General features: G+C 39.3%; 2 protein-coding genes across 2 annotated transcripts; one reads left to right on the forward strand and one right to left on the reverse strand.

Moving 5' to 3' along the window:
• Positions 1-2,403: 2,403 nt before the first annotated feature.
• On the reverse strand, positions 2,404-3,339 carry LOC139937263 (adenosine receptor A2a-like). The gene has a single exon (XM_071932364.1). The coding sequence runs from the start codon at positions 3,337-3,339 to the stop codon at positions 2,404-2,406; it is 936 nt and encodes a 311-aa protein (XP_071788465.1).
• Positions 3,340-5,667: 2,328 nt separating this feature from the next.
• On the forward strand, positions 5,668-17,810 carry LOC139937635 (mitochondrial sodium/calcium exchanger protein-like). Its single transcript, XM_071932874.1, has 14 exons — positions 5,668-5,868; positions 6,735-6,896; positions 7,241-7,293; positions 8,855-8,912; positions 9,516-9,627; positions 10,656-10,823; positions 11,631-11,884; positions 12,433-12,559; positions 12,984-13,105; positions 13,672-13,749; positions 13,950-14,025; positions 14,442-14,522; positions 15,405-15,469; positions 16,580-17,810. Exons 1-14 carry the CDS (start codon positions 5,866-5,868, stop codon positions 16,763-16,765), a joined length of 1,545 nt encoding a protein of 514 aa, XP_071788975.1. The 5' UTR covers positions 5,668-5,865; the 3' UTR covers positions 16,766-17,810.
• The last annotated feature ends 703 nt before the right edge of the window (positions 17,811-18,513 follow it).

An 18,513-nucleotide genomic window follows, 5' to 3' on the forward strand; every position in this document is an offset into this window, starting at 1 on the left:
AGTCTAATAATGAGCAATTATCTAATTAAAAAGGTTGTCCCTTCGTGAAACATGTACACGCATGGTCTGTGGGCAACGTAGTCCTATATATGACTCTTACTCTGTACACAGGTATAGATTCCTATCTATTAATGCTATTCTCCACTTGAGCGAATATCTTGCGAATATGAATGTTTGCAATTCGCGATAAATTCGCCCAAAAGTTGCGATTTAATGGTGAATATGTTCTCGGTCGTCCCTAAACCCCTCCTTACCAATATCTTGCGAATATATTCCGAATGCTTACAAACGATTGTCACTGCCTTTACGAACGTTGCCAATGCTTACGCACGCTTTTACCAACGTTACCAATGCTCACGAAAATCACGCCGAATGACCGTATTCGCAGCATTCGCTGAAATGAACAAACCGGTTTGTAAATTGAGCGATCTTTGTACGAAGGTGGGGAATAATTTGTGAAAGACACGGCAAATGCTGCGAAGTTTGAGCGGTTGTCAAATATGTCCTTCCGATAGCATATTCGCTAGCATATTCGCCGTGTGAGAGCAGCATAAAGTGACCGATCTTCGTAAGGAGGTGGAGAATGACTTGTGAACGTAGTGACTTTGTGGCGAATGTTGCGAAGTATGAGCGATTGTTAAATATTTCTGTTCGTAAGCACATTCGCTAGCATTTTCTCCCTAGTGTGAGAGTGGCATAAGGCCTGTTTCTGGGGCGGAAAATTTTCAAAGCTTCATAACTCAAATCTTACCTGCAACAAGCCACTAGTTTCAACAGATTCACGTTCTATGGCGGCATACATTTTTCTGCGGTGGGTTTTGGTGGTCATATATTCTTCACAAATCCGTCATTTTCGTAAAATAATGCAGCCCCCAACGTTAAAAAAATTCCCGTTTTGATCATTTTCTCACAGTGTTGTCTGCTGTAGTACAATACGAAAGTGTAAGACCACAAGGGCTATAGGCAACGCATCATGCGTGAACGTAGGTCAAAGTGGTTGGGACTTTGTGAACGCGCAAAAGCCGGAGCTATCGTGTTTAAGCACTAAAGCCAGTTGTGAAATCAATCCAGTCGTGTCCTCGCGTCTCACAAAGTGACCTCAAGAGTTTTGACACTTCATGAAATGTCGTTTTTTGATGCTCATAAAACCTCTAGGGGAAAGCTTTTTTTGCACTTCGTGCAAAACACAGTCGGAGCACGCTTGACACTTTGCGGTCGAGCATTGACGAAACTTTTCCGTAGAGTGTCATGGCCGAGTGGTTAAGAGCATCGAATTCAAGTTCTGGTGCTAATTCACCCGAGTGTGGGTTCGAATCCCGGTCGTGACACTTGTGTCCTTGAGCAAGATACTTTACTATAATTGGTTCTCTTCACCCAGGGGTATAAATGGGTACCTGCGAGGGTAGAGGTTGATATTGTGAATGAAAAGCTTTCGGAGCGCCACGGCAGCTCGGGGCTGTATACTCCCTAATGGGAGCTGAGAAAGATTAAAGGGATGTTTATTGGCCTAATGACCAGGGGACTAATGTAAAGCGCATTGATACAGCTTATTGTGAAATGCGCTATATAAGAACTTGTTAGTATTATTATTAATGACAAATATATTTGTGGCACTTCGTGAAAACGAAGGTTGTCATGGTTGTCCGTGCATCAACTTAGCATAAATAAGAAACTATATGATATTTAAACTACAACTTCGTAAATAGTTATATACATCAAATACGGACGTTTTATGTCTGGCACTTCACGATGTTGCTTAACGCAACATGCTCGTAAACAAACTTTCAAGATGTTGTGTTCAGACAGATTCTGAAATATTAACATAATAATATTAGTAACATCGAAGTCTTATATAGCGCACGTATCTACCGACAAGAAACCCAAGGCGCTTAGTGTACTAAATAATTTTTCTAAGTTTTCATTACTTGGTTTACGAAGGTAAATAGAAGTTTTGCTTAAATTCTTTCCAGTTTCCCTTTTTTGTTAAAGGCAGTGGACACTATTGGTAATTACTCATAATTATCAGCATAAAACCTTACTTTGTAATGAGTAATGGGGAGAGGTTGATAGTATAAAACATTGTGAGAAACGGCTTCCTCTGAAGTGAAGTAGTTTTCGAGAAAGAATATTTTTCCACGAATTTGTTTTTCGAGACCTCAGAATTAGAGTTTGAGGTCTCGAAATCAAGCATCTGAAAGCACACAACTTCGTGTGACGAGGGTGTTTTTTTCTTTTATAGTTATCTCGCAACTTCAACGACCAAGTGAGCTCAAATTTTCACAGGTTTGTTTTATACATACAAAATGTTGAGATACACCAAGTACGAAGACTGGTCTTTGACAATTACCAATAGTGTCCACTGTCTTTAACAAATAGGACCGTTTACTCTACACCTGTAGGAGTTTATGGTTGACGATTCGTCGAAGAGTCATTCACAGTTATCACATCGACCTGATGTGGGCGTCTAGTCAGTAGTTCCCGAAACTGACCGCGAAACTGTTGGTACTTGAAGCAGTATATGATTGGGTTGACGCACATGTTACATGTTAAGAGACCAGAGAATGCTATGTTAACAAGCGGGGCTGAGGCACGGTTCGTGGCGAGATATGTTAAGTATAAACCCTCTGCCGGTGTCCAGCAAACGACGAACATGACCACAGCGAGAAACATGGACTCGATAACGTTGCGCTTAGCCCTACTCATAACACCCCGAAGATGTTGACGAGGTCCGGCCAGCCGACGTCGAAGAGTTATCAAAATGCGGATGTAGCAGAATGACATCAGGAACACTGGAATAAGATACTCAGTGGACAGTGCCAATATGAAGACCCCAACCTGTGCGGCAGTGCCAAGGTGGCTCTTCTCACACACCCCTTGGTTGAAATAATTCAAAAGTGTATTGTGAAATCCATAGGTGAACCCGATGAGCCAGGCCGAGCACATTGACTTTTTGACCCGGAGGAGAGAGCAGTAGTTGCGGTGTTTGATCGGGTAGCAGGTAGCAAGGAAGCGTTCCAGAGTTATCAAGACTAAGTTATAAGTGGACGTCACGTTGATACCCCACAGCAAACAATCAGATTGTATGAATCGGCAATAGAGCTGCCCAAGAAGGTTAGCGTCCACGTCCAGCGTCAGGGATGGAGGCCTAACTATCTTCAGCAACGCAAACAACACACCAGCCACGAGATCAATCACAGATTGGTGACAAATCAAACGATTTGTAAAAGAGCTGAACTGTCTCCGCCTTACCGTCATAACAACTATCACCATACCATTGCCTAAAATGGCTGAAATGGCAATGGCTACATTAATAGCAGTAAGCAAGTCGCTGGAAACCATTGTTAATAGTAGCCTACTGTTTTACTGCCGTGCTGACGATGTTTTCATGTAGAGACAATGTTATCGAGAAAAGAAACGCACCACCGGTTCGATTTCTAAAGTGGACTCACTGTCTACTTTTGCCAAACTGAATGTCAAAAGAGTCTACAATCAAGCGAACGTGGTTAAAACCATTGGAGCGTACATTTAATCACAGAGCAAATTTTGTGCTGTGATGGGCGTTGAAACATCAAGGCGTTAAAAGATGAATTATAACGGAGCCCCAGGGGACATGTAGGAGACAAATTGGAGAGGAAACAAGTTGTTTATGAAGGAAGGAGTGAACTCGTACATGTAGCCGTTTGCAAGCCAGTCATGAGTGGCCACGAGATATATTAAAGTACATGCTAAGAAACTGAGGACAGGAACGCACCCAAAATGCAAACACCGTTTGCACTTTTGTCACAGATCCTTTACGTGGTGAGTGAGAATCAATGATGATAAATAAGCTTTAGAAACCCTGAGCAGGGGACACTTATCCAAACAATCTGCCTGCAGCCAGTTAGTTTTACTTGACGACTCCGTTTGGTATTAACGTAGTTGCCAATATCGCAACACGAGTTTAAATACACAACTGTCCACAACAAGAATTGAAAGACACATGACACTAGTGGTAATTGTCAGAGACCAGTCTTTTCACTCTTGGTGTATCTCAACATATGCAAAATAGCAAACCTGTGAAAATTTCAACTCATTGGTTCTCGAAGTAGCGGAATAAATTTGAACTCAATTTGTCCTCGAAGTAGCGGAATATTAATGAAAAAACAACAACCTTGTCACACGAAGTTGTGTGCTTTCAGATGCTTGACTTCGAGACCTCAAAATCTACTTTTGAGGCCTCGAAATCAAACTCGCGGAAAATTACTTCTTTCTCAAAAACTACGCCACTTCAGAGGGAGCCGTTTAACGTTGTATACTATCGACGGGTTTTATGCTAATAATTGTTTTGAGTAATTACCAATAATGTCCACTGCCGGATATAACTGTATCACAAAGACGAACGTATTGACGCTTTCTGCACTAGACTCCGCCCACATTCTGTCATCTGACCGTGATTTGAATATTCATTTTTTTTTTTTTTAAATCAGTCAACTTAGCTCTATGGTCCAAGGTCAAACAAAATCTCCAAAGACCGCCCGCAGGTGCATTCCCGTGGCGCAGGTATGAGGCTGTCCTCATTAAGTTCTGACATGCGGTTGGTACCCGCTGTCAACGCATCTCGACAAAAGCTCTGACACACTATGGGTGCGTTCGATTAGCTTCCCCGGGTCGACCCCCGTCTGGCCCCGGTACGTTCGAATAGCTTTGATGTCATTCCAGAGGCTCACCTTGCCCGAGGTGCATGACGTCACCATGATACGGCGAGTGTGATCGTTCGATTAGCTCTTTAGGGGCTCGCACAAATAGCACCACAGGGTCGACACGGGGAAGCTAATCAACGTGTGCCAAACGTGTCGGATATTTGGGTGTACATTCGAACCCACGACCTCTATAACTATAGAGCAGTTTCTAAGCAACTAGACCGCCGAATTTGCCCGGTAGTTAGAGGCAGTTCGAATCCCAAATTCGAATCTCACCGAGTATGCCTGTGGTTTTCTTACGGATAAAACCAAATTAATATACACTCTACTAAAATTGTCTTCCTTTCTTGACAATATTTGCAAATAAATCTGCACTAATTGATAAAAAACAAAACGAATACCATACCGTCACTGGATGACCCTAAAGACACTGGACACCATTGGTAATTGTCAAAGACCAGTCTTCTCACTTGGTGTATCTCAACATATTTATGCACAAAATATAAAACCTATGAAAATTTGAACTCAATGGTCGTCGAAATTGTGAGATATTAATGGAAGAAAAGCACCCATGTCACACGAAGTTGTGTGCTTCCAGATGCTTGATTTCGGAACCTCAAATAATAATGTTGAGGTCTCGAGATCAAACTCGTGTAAAATTACTTCTTTCTCGAAAACTACGTTACTTCAGAGGGAGCCGTTTCTCACAATGTTTTATACTATCATCATCTATCCATTGCTTGTTACCAAGTAAGGTTTTATGCTAACATTTATTTTGAGTAATTACCAATAGTGTCCACTGATGTTGATAACACCAACACGGACTAAGTCACGCCGTAGTTTATACACAAACCTTTAGACATTCAAGGATTACAATGATATGCCCTGATAAAAAATAAGGATAGTGTAGCATTATCTGCTCTTGTCCATGTATTCAACGCTGTACTATAGGTCCATGTGTGGAATCACACACAACATACGTGTAGGTAAACATACGTGTAGGTATTCATGATAACAATTCCTGTGATTTCAGTGAATTGTCAAGTTGAAATTAATAACGACTATATGAGTTTGATGTCGAGAGAATTGCAGATGTAGGCGGACTGGCTTTGTTGAGCTTATAGTTACAAGGATTCAGAGTCGTTGGTTTTACTCCCAGATCATAACTCGTAAAGCCTTTTCAAAAATGGTAAGGAACGTGTGTTGTAGCTTGTTTGTTCAATTAGATTCAGAATTACTACATTGCGTTTCAGCAAAGATTATAGAGTGCCGCAAGGCGCAAGATGTGGAACTGAAGCTTTATCTATTGTTGGAACGTGAAATACGCATGGGCGCCATTTCAGCAAGTGAATGTTTTGTTTCCCATTGATAGAAATGGTCACTGTCTGCACTGATCTGCACTAATCTACTGTTGTATCAAAAGAGTTACTTGCCGAAATGGCGTCCAGTGGGCTTTCACATTTCAGCCCGAGTTCCGCATCTTGCGCCTTGCGGCGCTCTATAATCTTTGGTTTCAGTAGCACTTATTACCAACACTGTGCTGCCACTTGTCAACGATAATGTACTAAGTAGCGTGTTGTGCTGTGCTTATTTCATATTAGTGGACAATACAAGTGAAATTTCACCACTTCGAACACAATCCGATGAGAGTAGACTAACATTACATACAGAGGGCTAGACTTGTGGACAAGCCGTTAACATTTCTGTCGCAGTGATAGCAAAATGTCTCTCTAACAACTATCTCGCGAGACTGTTGCTCCACGCGAGACAACTATCCTCACCACTATTGTCTATGGTCGGTCAGGCTACATTTAGAGCTCGGGCTACATTAGGGGCCGCACACCCGTCACATTTATATGGGCCATTTATATCTTTTTTCCTAGGGGTGTCAATTGAGTCATTCATAAATATTTGGTCACAACTATGTGAGCACAAACGACTGTTGTATGAATAGTCGTATACTTTTAATAACGCAGATAAATTTTAAATGGGTTTTATTGTCAGCCACATTCGCACCACCTGAAAATAATGAATACTGTGGTTTTATTTCTCAAGGGTTCCGAGTGTATCTTCTACCATGCGTTGGATTTTCGTTATCAATGTGAATTTATAAGAGCCACAAATGATTGCCAGACGCTGACCGGCTTCGTCAACTATCTTGAGTTTACTCACTGTAACTTCTCAGAGAACCTCCAGCCTCTAGCTCTGGTAATATTGGTAAGATACCACTAGGTACTAATATATCTTCATATCTGAAATTATTAACAGTACGAATTCAAGATATTCACCTTGAGCAAAATGATTTATAGGTAGGTCCTGGGCCTGCCGAAGAAAAGTAAAAATCTTTCATGTAGAAAGTCTTGTTATCGATATTCTGCATAGTGAGATATACAATGAAACATTGTGGAACCAAAATGAGAACCACAAAAATAAGTTACACTCCATATTCACATAATTATCCCATTCGGTGCAGTCTTTGGAGACCGCAATTTTTAAGGATCTTCTGAATACCAATTTTCTACTTCGTTACAAAGTGTTTTTTTTTATTTCAATTTCTGTAGTTTCTGTGGCTTATATTTCTGTTTGTTTCACTCGGAGTAACAGCAAAGAATTTGTAAGTATCAGTATTTAAAGACAGAGGACACTATTGGTAATTGTCAAAGACCAGTCTTCTCACTTGGTGTATCTCATCATCTGCATGAAATAACACTCCTGTGAAAATTTGAGCTCGATCGGTCATCGAAGTTGCGAGATAATAATGAAAGAAAAAACAACCTTGCCACACAAAGTGTGCTTTTATGGGCTTGATTACGACGAGACCTCAAATTCTAAATCTGAGGTCTCGAAATTCAATTCGAGGAAAAGTACTTCTTTCTCGAAAACTACGTTACTTCAGATGGAGCTGTTTCTCACAATGTTTTATGCTATCAACCTCTCCCCATTACTCGTCACCAAGTTAGGCTCTATGACAATAACTATTCTGAGGGATTACCAATAGTGTTCATAAGCCTGCCAATACTCATTTCTATAATTATGTGAAGTCATTTATTTGTCTGTTTGAGGACAATTTTAATCTTTAAAGCTACACAATTATTAAACCACAGAATGCAACAATATTGTTTGTTTACATAAACGAATGAATCTTTGACACTCTTATCTGCACGATGGCAAACATGCCTTGGCATTGCATTGCCGAAAAGTTCGTGGTCGCAGTTTAAAGGGTCTGGGTACTTTATGTAAACAAAAAAAACAACGTCGTCAGAAGTTCAATGTCACAAACATAATTGTTTTACTAATTTCTCAAAAACTACAGCAACTCAGCAAGTACTTTTTTACGGGAGGCTTTCTACCATCATCATTTCCAAACCGTGTAAGATTGATATAAATCTGTGGACATTGTGTACGCAGACCCTTTCACTACCAACTAGCTGGAGAGTACAATAAATCAACCCTCCAATGCATTGACTGAATAAGCCATTACTACAAAGTGTCATGGCCGAGCGGTTAAGAGCACCGGATTCAAGCACTGGGGTTTGATCAGCAGGGTGTGGATTCGGATCCCGGTCGTGACACTTAATTGCTACATCAAATTGGGCAGGTAGTGCTTTCTGCTCTACCGGCCAGGCTTCGAATTGATGATACCCAAGCCTACATCCGTAATGACTGTAAAGGGGTTAACCCTGTTTCAGCCTTAGGAGTAGGTGGCAGCGGCCTCTGGAAAAAAATAATTGTAGCCCACACCTTGAAGTGGCCTTCAGGCTTTGTGTGTTTGGCGACTTGCATAAAAAAAACCCAAACCCCCTATCATTTCTCCAAAGTGTTATGACCTCGGGAGTCATATTTATTGATACCCTAAACTAGACCATTCCAAATGTCTGAAAGGGGTCAGGTCTCAGATTTTTTTTTTTGAGGGCGGAAAGAAAACTATTTGAACTAATGTATTTACTCAGCACATAAACATCCCATGTCAAGATCTGACAACGGTGGAGTTCACAAAGAGTTAATAAAAGTCTTATGCAATGTCGGGACAAGTTACTCGTCCTAACTTAGGACTAGACTAGATTATAATAACTTCTAGGACCATGACTAAGCTAGGACTAGTCCGAACTCTTTGTGAAATAGACCCCAGTGCTTTATGATATTTCCTGATTTCTCTGTTCATGTTTTGTTTGCAGCTTCTGTCCCACACTTACGGCGATTTCAAAAGCTCTGAAACTCAGTGACAACGTCGCAATATCCTTTTGAAAGCATCAAAGCAGAAATCTCGTAGAACCTAGACATAATATATATTACCATTTTGTTGGAAAATGTATTTTTAATTTAAAGGACGTGGATGTGTTGCCACTTTCAACCCATTTTGAACCCATTTTGGGGGTTTGTTTTCACAGGCGATTTCTTCTTTTAATATTGAAATAAAAACTAAGAATATCGATATTAAAGGCAGTCGACACTATTGGTAATTACTCAAAGTAATTATAGTCATAAACCTTAAGTGCTAACAAATAATGGGGAGCTGTTGATAGTATAAAACATTGTGCGAAACGGCTCCCTCTGAAGTAACGTGATTTAGAATTTGAGGTCTCGAAATCAAGCATCTGAAAGCACACAACTTCGTCCGACAAGTTTGTTTCTTCTTCATAGTTATCTCTCAACTTCGCCGACCAATTGAGTTCAAATTTTCACAGGCTTGTTATTTTATGCATATGTTGAGATACACCAAATGAGAAGACTGGTCTTTGACAATTACCAATAGTGTCCACTGTCTTTAATTGACAGACACTAGTTACCGTGGCTTCTTGTCAACCAATATTGATCTTTAATGTTTTTGTTGTGGACGGCGTAACATTTCTTGCCTTCGGTAATGGTGCTCCGGATGTTATCAGCGCAATTGTTGCTATTACCAACTCCAATGATGGGGATGCAGGACTCGCCATAGGGGCACTGTTCGGTGAGTATACCACTAAGTAGTATTAACAATAGGGTGTGTTGTCCGAGCGCTTAAGAGCACCGAATTCAAGCTCTGCTGATTCTGTTCAGCAGAGTGTGGGTTCGAATCTCGGTCGTGACATTTGTGTCCCTGAGCAAGACACTTTACTTTTATTGCTTCTCTCCACCCAGGGGTATTTGGGAACCTGTGTATGAGGGCAGAGATGGTTCTTGTGATTGATTTAGTATAGTAGCGCATTTGTTGCACGAGACTGTCTACATAATAATAAATCCAAAACATTAATGGGCATTTTACAAGGTGCAGGCAATTTACAGGCAAACAGCTCCAGGCAATCTCCATTAGAAATCACAATCATAAGCTTTTGTAAGGATGATGGGCAAGGTATGTTTTGTTTGCTAATAATTGGGAGACACAAACTAACCCGATGCCTTTAAAAACCTCAGTCAACAAATTATTAACCAAAAGGACCGATGGTATAAATGCTTGCAATAGCTATAATGCATACTTTTCGACAACATCGGAGTCTTTTTCTGCAATTAGCCTGCGAGAAAGACTCTGGTAGGGTCGAAACTTTAGGCCATTAACTATTGTTTGCATTAAAAACTCAAACTGTTTAAAAATCATCAAAATGGTTCCGGAAACTTTGTTTCAGGTAAAGTCGGTTTTCTTTAAAGGCAGTGGACACCATTGGTAATCACTCAAAATAATTATTAGCATAAAACCTAATACATATACTTGGTAAAAAGCAATGCGGAGCTGTTGAGAGTATAATACATTGTGAGAAACAGCTCCCTCTAAAGTCTTTTTGAGACATCTGAAAGCACACAACTTCGTGTGACAAGGGTGTTTTTCTTCCATTTATCTCGCAACTTGGACGACCAATTGAGTTCAGATTTTCACATGTTTGTTATTTTGTGCGTAGGCCTATTGTGAGATACACCAAGTGAGAAGACTAGTCTTTGATAATTACCATTAGTGTCCAGTGTCTTTAATTTAATTACTACAAATGCCTTTTGTTTTGCTACTAGGAGCGGCTGTGTTCATTACAACAGTTGTTGCTGGTACTATTTCTGCATTAAAGGACTTTGAGATAGCGCAAGTGTCATTTCTTAGAGATACGATTTTTCTTGTCGGTGCTTCGTACTGGACCTTCTACATTCTGTATACGGGGGAAATATGGACCACAGAAGCAATAGGTAAACTAGTGCAAAATGTCACAATTAACAATAAAAAGGACGCAACATTCACGTTCCCATATAATCAGAGTACACATGATATTATAAAAAGAAAAAGATATATAAACATTGTCTGGCATTGTTCTACTTTTGTCATATCATTTGCTATAACGAATGATGGACAACCCCTTTGTCCTTGCCGGTGTCAGATGCAATTGTGTCCGCCATACAATACTGTTTGCATACGCAATCGTGTCCGGGGCTATGCTAAAACAGTACATGTACCTAACAACCAGCTCCCAGTCATACGCAGTCAAGGAGGAGATTTTTCCACTCATCGAACTACCGACAGTTTCTCCCGAGGTGGCCAGACTTGCACGTGGGCGAAGAGGCGCATCGACAGTGCACCATAACGAGAAACTGCCCCTCCCAACTAAAGCATAGTTACCCCCTGGACATGGGCAGGACAGGAGAAAATTGAAGTCTCTCAATAGACCAAGTACGGAGAAGGGATGATGCAAGACAAACATGAAGAAATGGGGGGGGGGGGGTATACCGATGATGACACAATTGCGATTCGCACATCACCTCTACGCCACAGCCCTTGGGGAGCATTGCTGCCTTGACGAGTTGGTGGCAGCAAACGCGAAGGACAACTCTAACACAACATTATTCTGATAATGCCGGTTTGGAAAAAAACCAAAACAAACTCAACAAAAGCCTAGTTGTTAGACTGTGGGAGCTTGACACGGTAGCAGACCTTGATGAACAGTACTTTTAAAGTCAAGACATTCATGTTAATTGATGTTTCTGTTCATTTATTTACAGGTTTCATGCTGCTCTATATTTGCTACGTATGTGCTGTTCTGATCGCAAGGCAATTCGAACCAGTCAATGTTGATCAAACACCATCACATGATGAGGAACGAAGCGACGAGCACGCTCCATTGCTTGGACAGAAAACACGTGTGGAGGATAACCGCTGCAATCAGTTGAGGGCGCTGTTGTGTGATATCAATCCCATTGATGTGGAAGGATGGAACTCAAAAGGCTACATCATGAGGTTCTTCGAAATCTACAAGGTATGGATAATGGATAAGGTATGGTAGCCCTGAAGGGACATCAATCAAATATATTTACGTGAATATTTCCGCAAATAAGCACGTAAATATTTGTTTGATGTCCCTTCAGGGCCACCATAATAGGGTCTTCACAGGGTGGTGCCACTGCAATCCTCTCTCAACCCCTGGACACCTTTGGTAATTGTCAAAGACCAGTCTTCTCACTCGGTGTATCTCAACATATGCGTAAAGTAAAATAACAGACCTGTGAAAATTTTGACCTTATTGGTAGTCGAACTTGCAAGAGAATAATGAAAGAAAACACCCTTATTGCATACATGTTGTGCTTTCAGATTACTAAAAAGGCTTTTAATATTAATTGAGTGAACATTACCTCTTTTTCGAAAACAACGTTACTTCAGAGGAGCCGTTTGGACTATCAACATCTCTCCATTACTCGTTTATACTAAGTAAGTTTAAGCTAAACAATTATTTCGAGTATTAACTAGTGTCAAGTGCCTTAAATATGATCTAATCTTGATATGTTTTGTTTTTGTTTTTCATTTCAGTCTCCAATTAAGTTGTTGTTGCAGATTACAATACCGCTCGTCCGCCATGACGTAGACAGCTGGAACAGACCTCTAAACTGCTTCCAGGTTCTCATTGGTCCACTCTGGTGCACAGTTCTGACTAAAAGTACGTACATTCGTCCAAAGGTGCACCTTGGTTCTTGGTTCAAAAGGCTTCAAGTGTCAATACACCGGTAACACGAAGACAGTTTCAATTTTCTTTTTTACTGTGATGTGTATGAAGGTTTTCTTTTCTTTCACATAGTCTCACTCCTGTCGTTGTCCGTTTGGTGTTGCTTTGAAGTACAACCAGTTTTTTAGGCAAAGTTACAAAATTTATGCCTCACCGTGTTTCCTACATATTGACATACAAAGTGTCTTTTGTTTACAGTAAAGTGTACCCTTAAAGTAAAATTTATGTTTAAGCTTACTTACTGTAAACATGTTATACTGATCCTGTTTTTGACTACTGTTAAAAATTGTCAGTAAGAATTTGTAGTCCAATTTTGGTTTAGAGCGACACGTAACTACCAATTGAAAATCCTTGACAGGTTACGGCACAGTGATCGTAGGTGGTTTCTGTTTGTGGCATTTGATGTTATGTTTGGGCTTCATCCTTGCCGCTATTGTCTTCTTCACATCTCATCCCCAAGAGCCTCCAGTTTACTATATTGTAAGTAGAATCCATGGGAAACTTTTATAATCAATGGCACAATACAGCAAGTGATGCGGCAATGTTTGTAAATTTTTCGGGTTACTTAGTTTAGTTGATAACAGATACTTTTATGATTCCATGAAAACCTAATATGGGAGGTTGCAAAACAACTTATTGGTGTATTTACCAAAGGTAATAATAATAATAATAATATGAAGCATTTATATAGCGCTCTACGGAGAACAGAGCGCTTTACATGAGAATATGGCAACAAAAGAAAAACAAACAAACTAGGAAGGGTGGGGAAAAAGAAATGTCTTGAGGAGGCTTTTGAATATGTAGGCCTAGTCAACAAAGCCATTGATTGCACTAGGCTACAACTTTTCATCATTTGTGACTGTTGTATAATAAACATTTTAAAAACAGTTTCGTCATCTCTTTTTTGCGTGTACTGATTCAATTTGCTCTGGTGTACTACTCAACATTTTCAAAACGATTTCTTAGCTTCTTTCTGATTCTTCTCTGATTTTATGAATGTAATACACATTCATACTTATAATAAAAGATCCGTCACTTTTTTACAGGGTTTTGCATTTCTTGGTTTCCTTACTTCTGTGTTTTGGATCTTCGCCATTGCTACTGAAGTAGTCAACATTTTGAAGGTGAGCTTAGTAACGTCAACGATGTTTTCTATACGAGTGTTTTCCGATTCGTTCAAAGTTCTTTTTATCATTTGTACAATCATTCGAAAGGTTTTGCGAGCTACAGACATACAACGTTAAATAGTTGGGATGTATTTAAACGAAAAAGGAATAAAGTTGTCATTTCTCTATTCATATCCCAATGGATGGTTAATTTACAGATGTTTGGCATGGTGTTTGATTTAAGCGACGCCATCTTAGGTCTGACGTTTCTTGCCTGGGGAAACTGCATCGGAGGTAAGTGATGGTCTTCATAAATTGTCCATGACTCCATTATAATGATTCATAATGACCCTGTTACAACAAATAATAAAAAAAACTCGACACTCTTTGCAATGTTGGTCCGATTGGTAGCAAGCGTATGGTATTGTTGATTTCCCATGATATGTTCAACTACTTTGCACAGCGAATTACATTACGTCGGATATCTTGACAATACCTCTCCCAGGTCAAACACTTGATGGCGCACTATGATTGAATCGAGGGATATAATTGTTTGTTTGCAAATCATTCGAAAACCTCTGATATTCCTTTAGACAGTGGTGTATTGTATTCTGTGGTTGACGACACGTTGCTCTCCTTTTGAGTGCAAATTTAAACCAAACTATTTGTAACAATGCTAACTTGCTATTCCCGCATTGTCTCTGATATAGACTTGGTTGCAGATATTGAAATGACGAAACGAGGATCTCCGAGAATGGCAATCTCAGCTTGCTTTGGTGGACCTCTCTTCAGTATCCTTTAAACGGCTTTTCTATAGCAACAACATTGCTTAGCGGTGTGTGATGATTTCTTCGTAACTAAACTAAAACAGGGAACATTTATTTCATACTGACTCAACAACAAGAGATACATACATAGTTGAAAGTAAATAATTATTCAAAACATATGCTCCATAGCACACTATTTGATTTACTGAAAAGTAAATGTACATGTAGCCTCCATGAGTCAATATGTAGAAAAAAAAGTAAAGAAAGCAATGTTACATACTCTTTAAATGCAAAAGAGTGAAAAAGCACTCTTTAAAGAGCATTAATGACGGACATTTTCTTTTTTTATCGAGTGGTCTTCTACTCTTTTAGATTGAAGTTTGCATCTTTCAATGTGATTTTTCACTCTGTCCTACAGTAACACCCCTCTAAAGGAGTGAAATAACCACCACTCTTTTTAATGAGCCATTTGAAAGGGACAACTCGAAATGTAAAGACTGATGTTTTTCACTCTATTACATTTAGAAACTATACCTAGACCCTTTGACCGGCATCTCCAACTCTGATTATTATAGCATCTTGGTTTTGGGTCTGCAATTTGTTTTGCCATAATCTAAGCTGCGTAGGTCATATACCTCTCTGTTGATTTTTTTTTTTTTGCAAGTCGCCTGACACACAAGGCCTGAAGGCCACTTCAAGGTGTGGGCTACAATTATTTTTTCCAGAGGCCGTTGCCACCTACTCCTAGGGCTGAAACAGGGTTACCCCTGTCACAGTCCGTACGAATGTAGGCTTGGGTATCATCAATATACGTAATTTATTCTGAAAGAGGAGCTAATTTATGCTCGTTAGTAGTGGTTTATTTCTCATCAGCAGAATATCAGTTTCTTTAATGCTGTAATACAGACTTGCTGATTGGTATTGGAATATCTTGTACGATAGCTGCTGCGAAAAACAGAGGAGTGTTTTACGTAAGTTTTTATATAAATAAAAATGATAGTACCAGGCCGAGTGCGGCTAATAAGTCAACCTTCTATTGTTAAGTATGCTCAAAAGAAAATTTTGAGATATAATTTTTGCCCCATTGTTTCGATTGTACTGGAACATAGTATTTTCCTCAAAGTTACAAGGTCCGATTTTTTGCAGATGGACCCGAAAAGTAAAATTATCAAATATAAATGTTTTGAGATATCAAAACATTGATAAGCTTTCATTTAAGGTTTTGCACAAACAAATCTCTCAAAATAATGACAAGTGGTATTACAGCAACCTTAAAATTAACATTCTTGAAATCCCGACATTATCTAGCGTACAAACACGTTTGCATACGTTAACGCTCATGCGAAAGTTTGTGTCATATTTCGTTTATAAGCAGTCCCATCGGTCATAGTTTGTTCAGACGAAAAGAAAAAAAACATACATACAAAATAGAACATTTCTGCGAAAACGAGCCATACAATTATAAAGCCATTATACACTTTCGGTACAGAAAAAATAAAGTTCACAGATTTACAAATAATTTATAGGGTTTACAGAAGTTAATGGTGAACACTTCTTTTGAAATGTTATTTCATGGTATAATTTACTTTTTGAGGAAACATTAAAACAATTATCAATTCTCGATAGCGAGAATTACGGATTAATTTTAAACACATGTCATGACACGGCAAAACGTGCGAAAACAAGAGTGGGTTTTCCCGTTATTTTCTCCCGACTCCGATGACCGATTGAGCCTAAATTTTCACAGGTTTGTTATTGTATACAAGTTGTGATACACGAAGTGTGGGACTTGGACAATACTGTTTACCGAAAGTGTTGATGGCTTTAAACTGAAACAAGTACTTGGCTGATAAAATAGAGTACACCTTGTAATTGTTTGACCTCTTTATTGTTCATTGTTTCTAAATAGCTTAGCAAACTGGAAAAATTCTGAATACACAACGGTATACTGTTGCCGTTATTACATAAGTTACGTTGACCTATAACCAGTCAAATTTTATTGTCATCGATAATTTAGACAACATGCTCGCTTCGTTTTTTTGACTCGATAACATTTTTCCTCTTCTGTTTTCCAACTCCAGTTTAGAACTGATAACCTTCAATTAGTTCTTGCCACCGGTCTAGTGATCAGCCTCTTTACGTCAATGTTCTTCATGATCGCGTCTGGGTTCCGGGCCACCAAGGTGTATACAGTTCTGTTATACATCTTATATACAGTCTTCTTACTCGTGGCTTTGCTCACTGAAACAAAAATCATAAAATGGTGATAGAAATTTCAACAACAAAACGAACAGAACAAAAAACATCAACGTCTGTTCTGTATTCAAGAAGATAATGCAGCTGATACTATTGTTACTCGAAATGCTCTCCTATGGGTATTTACCGTTACCTTTCCACCCTCATGTCAGACAGTTCAATACTTGTTTTCAATATCTAATAGGTATCATTTCCTTTGAAACGTGTAGGGTAGAATACTTAGAGAACAGTCCGTGCGTAGCAATGCTAGTGTTAAACAGTCGAGTTTAATTTGTGAAGTATCTTAAATTTGTGCATATTTAACTCTGACAGTTCGATCGGTCATTTTGAAGGCATTATTACAATAACGTTAGTCCAGGTTGGTTTACGTACGTGTAAATAATATACAAAAGTCTGTATTATTATCTATTATTTTAGATTCACACGATATCGCTTCCGATTTTGGTTTCAAAAAATGTCGTTTCAAGTGAGTGATAAAGGAAACTTTTGTCTGTTTCGTGTCCTTAGAATAGTGTCATGCTTGACCAACAGTCTTGTTAACACTCAGCAGGCATTCACTGTAGTCAAGATGTATTATTGATGACTGACTGTGGACACGAAATATTAGACCGAGAATATATGATAGATGTTAAAGACACTGGACACAATTGGTAATTGTCAAAGACCAGTCTTGTCACTTGGTGTATTTCAACATATGCATAAAGTAACAAAAAAGTGAAAATTTGAGCTCAATGATTGATCGTCGAAGTTGCGAGATAAATAACGAAAGAAAAAACACCCTTGTCACACGAAGTTGTGTGCTTTTAGATGGTTGATTTCGAGACAAATTCTAAATCTGAGGTCTCGAAATCAAATTCGTGGAAAATCATTTCTGTCTCGAAAACTACGTTACTTCAAGAGGGAGCCGTTTCTCACTATGTGTTAAACTACCAACCTCTCCCTATTACTGTCACCAAGTAAGGTTTTATGCTAATCAATATTTTGAATAATTACCAATAGTGTCGACTGCCTTTCAACAGGAAATATACAGTAGTAATTAACTAATTTAATAACATATCCCTGTAAAATAAACACATTCTGTCTAAACAAAACAGAACATAAACATTTGTTTGTGTCTCTTTATTATTATTATATATCTTTGCCTTGCTCTAGTGTTCTGTACACTGTTGCGTTTCTCAACAGGAAACTACTTTATGATGTGCTCTGAAACAGAATGATATTATTTCCCAAACCAAAGCAATGGACACACTCTTACCGACAGGAGCTACTTTTATTAACAGTTCCGAAACTCTTCGCGAATTGACGAAAAATGAAACATTTTGTGAAAGACCATGCTAGTACAAACGTACACGTCTTCTGATAAAAACGATAAAAACCAATACTGTTCACAAAGTCGATGAACTGTTTAAAAAGTGAAATGTGTGACAAACAAACTTAACGAAACAAACTTTCGTCAAACGATTGAGCGCCGCGGGGTAGACCCAGGGAGGCTAAACGAGCGCACCCACACTGCTCCACAAACTGGTGAGGTTGGTTATGACGCAAGTTACGAGACGGCACTGCATGAAGTCAAAGCCACTCGAACGCACCGGGGTCATGCCAGTCGATCTGGGGATGCCAGTCGATCGCATCATTGTAGATAGACGTACTAAAACAGGGACACCTGACTTGGGGGCCAATATAATGAACGTAGTGAAGCCCATCTTCTACAGTTGTTGGATCATTAGAAAGCCATTATCTGCAGTTGTACAGCAACATT

Source organism: Asterias amurensis, chromosome 5 (genome assembly GCF_032118995.1).
Source record: "Asterias amurensis chromosome 5, ASM3211899v1".
In the NCBI taxonomy this organism is placed as follows: Eukaryota; Metazoa; Echinodermata; class Asteroidea; order Forcipulatida; family Asteriidae; genus Asterias; species Asterias amurensis.

Bases quoted from the DNA above. Each gene is read 5' to 3' on its own strand.
- LOC139937263 (XM_071932364.1), bottom strand. From the start codon at position 3,339: ATGGTTTCCAGCGACTTGCTTACTGCTATTAATGTAGCCATTGCCATT.
- LOC139937635 (XM_071932874.1), top strand. The intron at 14,026-14,441 runs GTAAGTGATGGT...TCTCTGATATAG, and splicing joins CTGGGGAAACTGCATCGGAG to ACTTGGTTGCAGATATTGAA. The intron at 15,470-16,579 runs GTAAGTTTTTAT...TTCCAACTCCAG, and splicing joins AAAACAGAGGAGTGTTTTAC to TTTAGAACTGATAACCTTCA.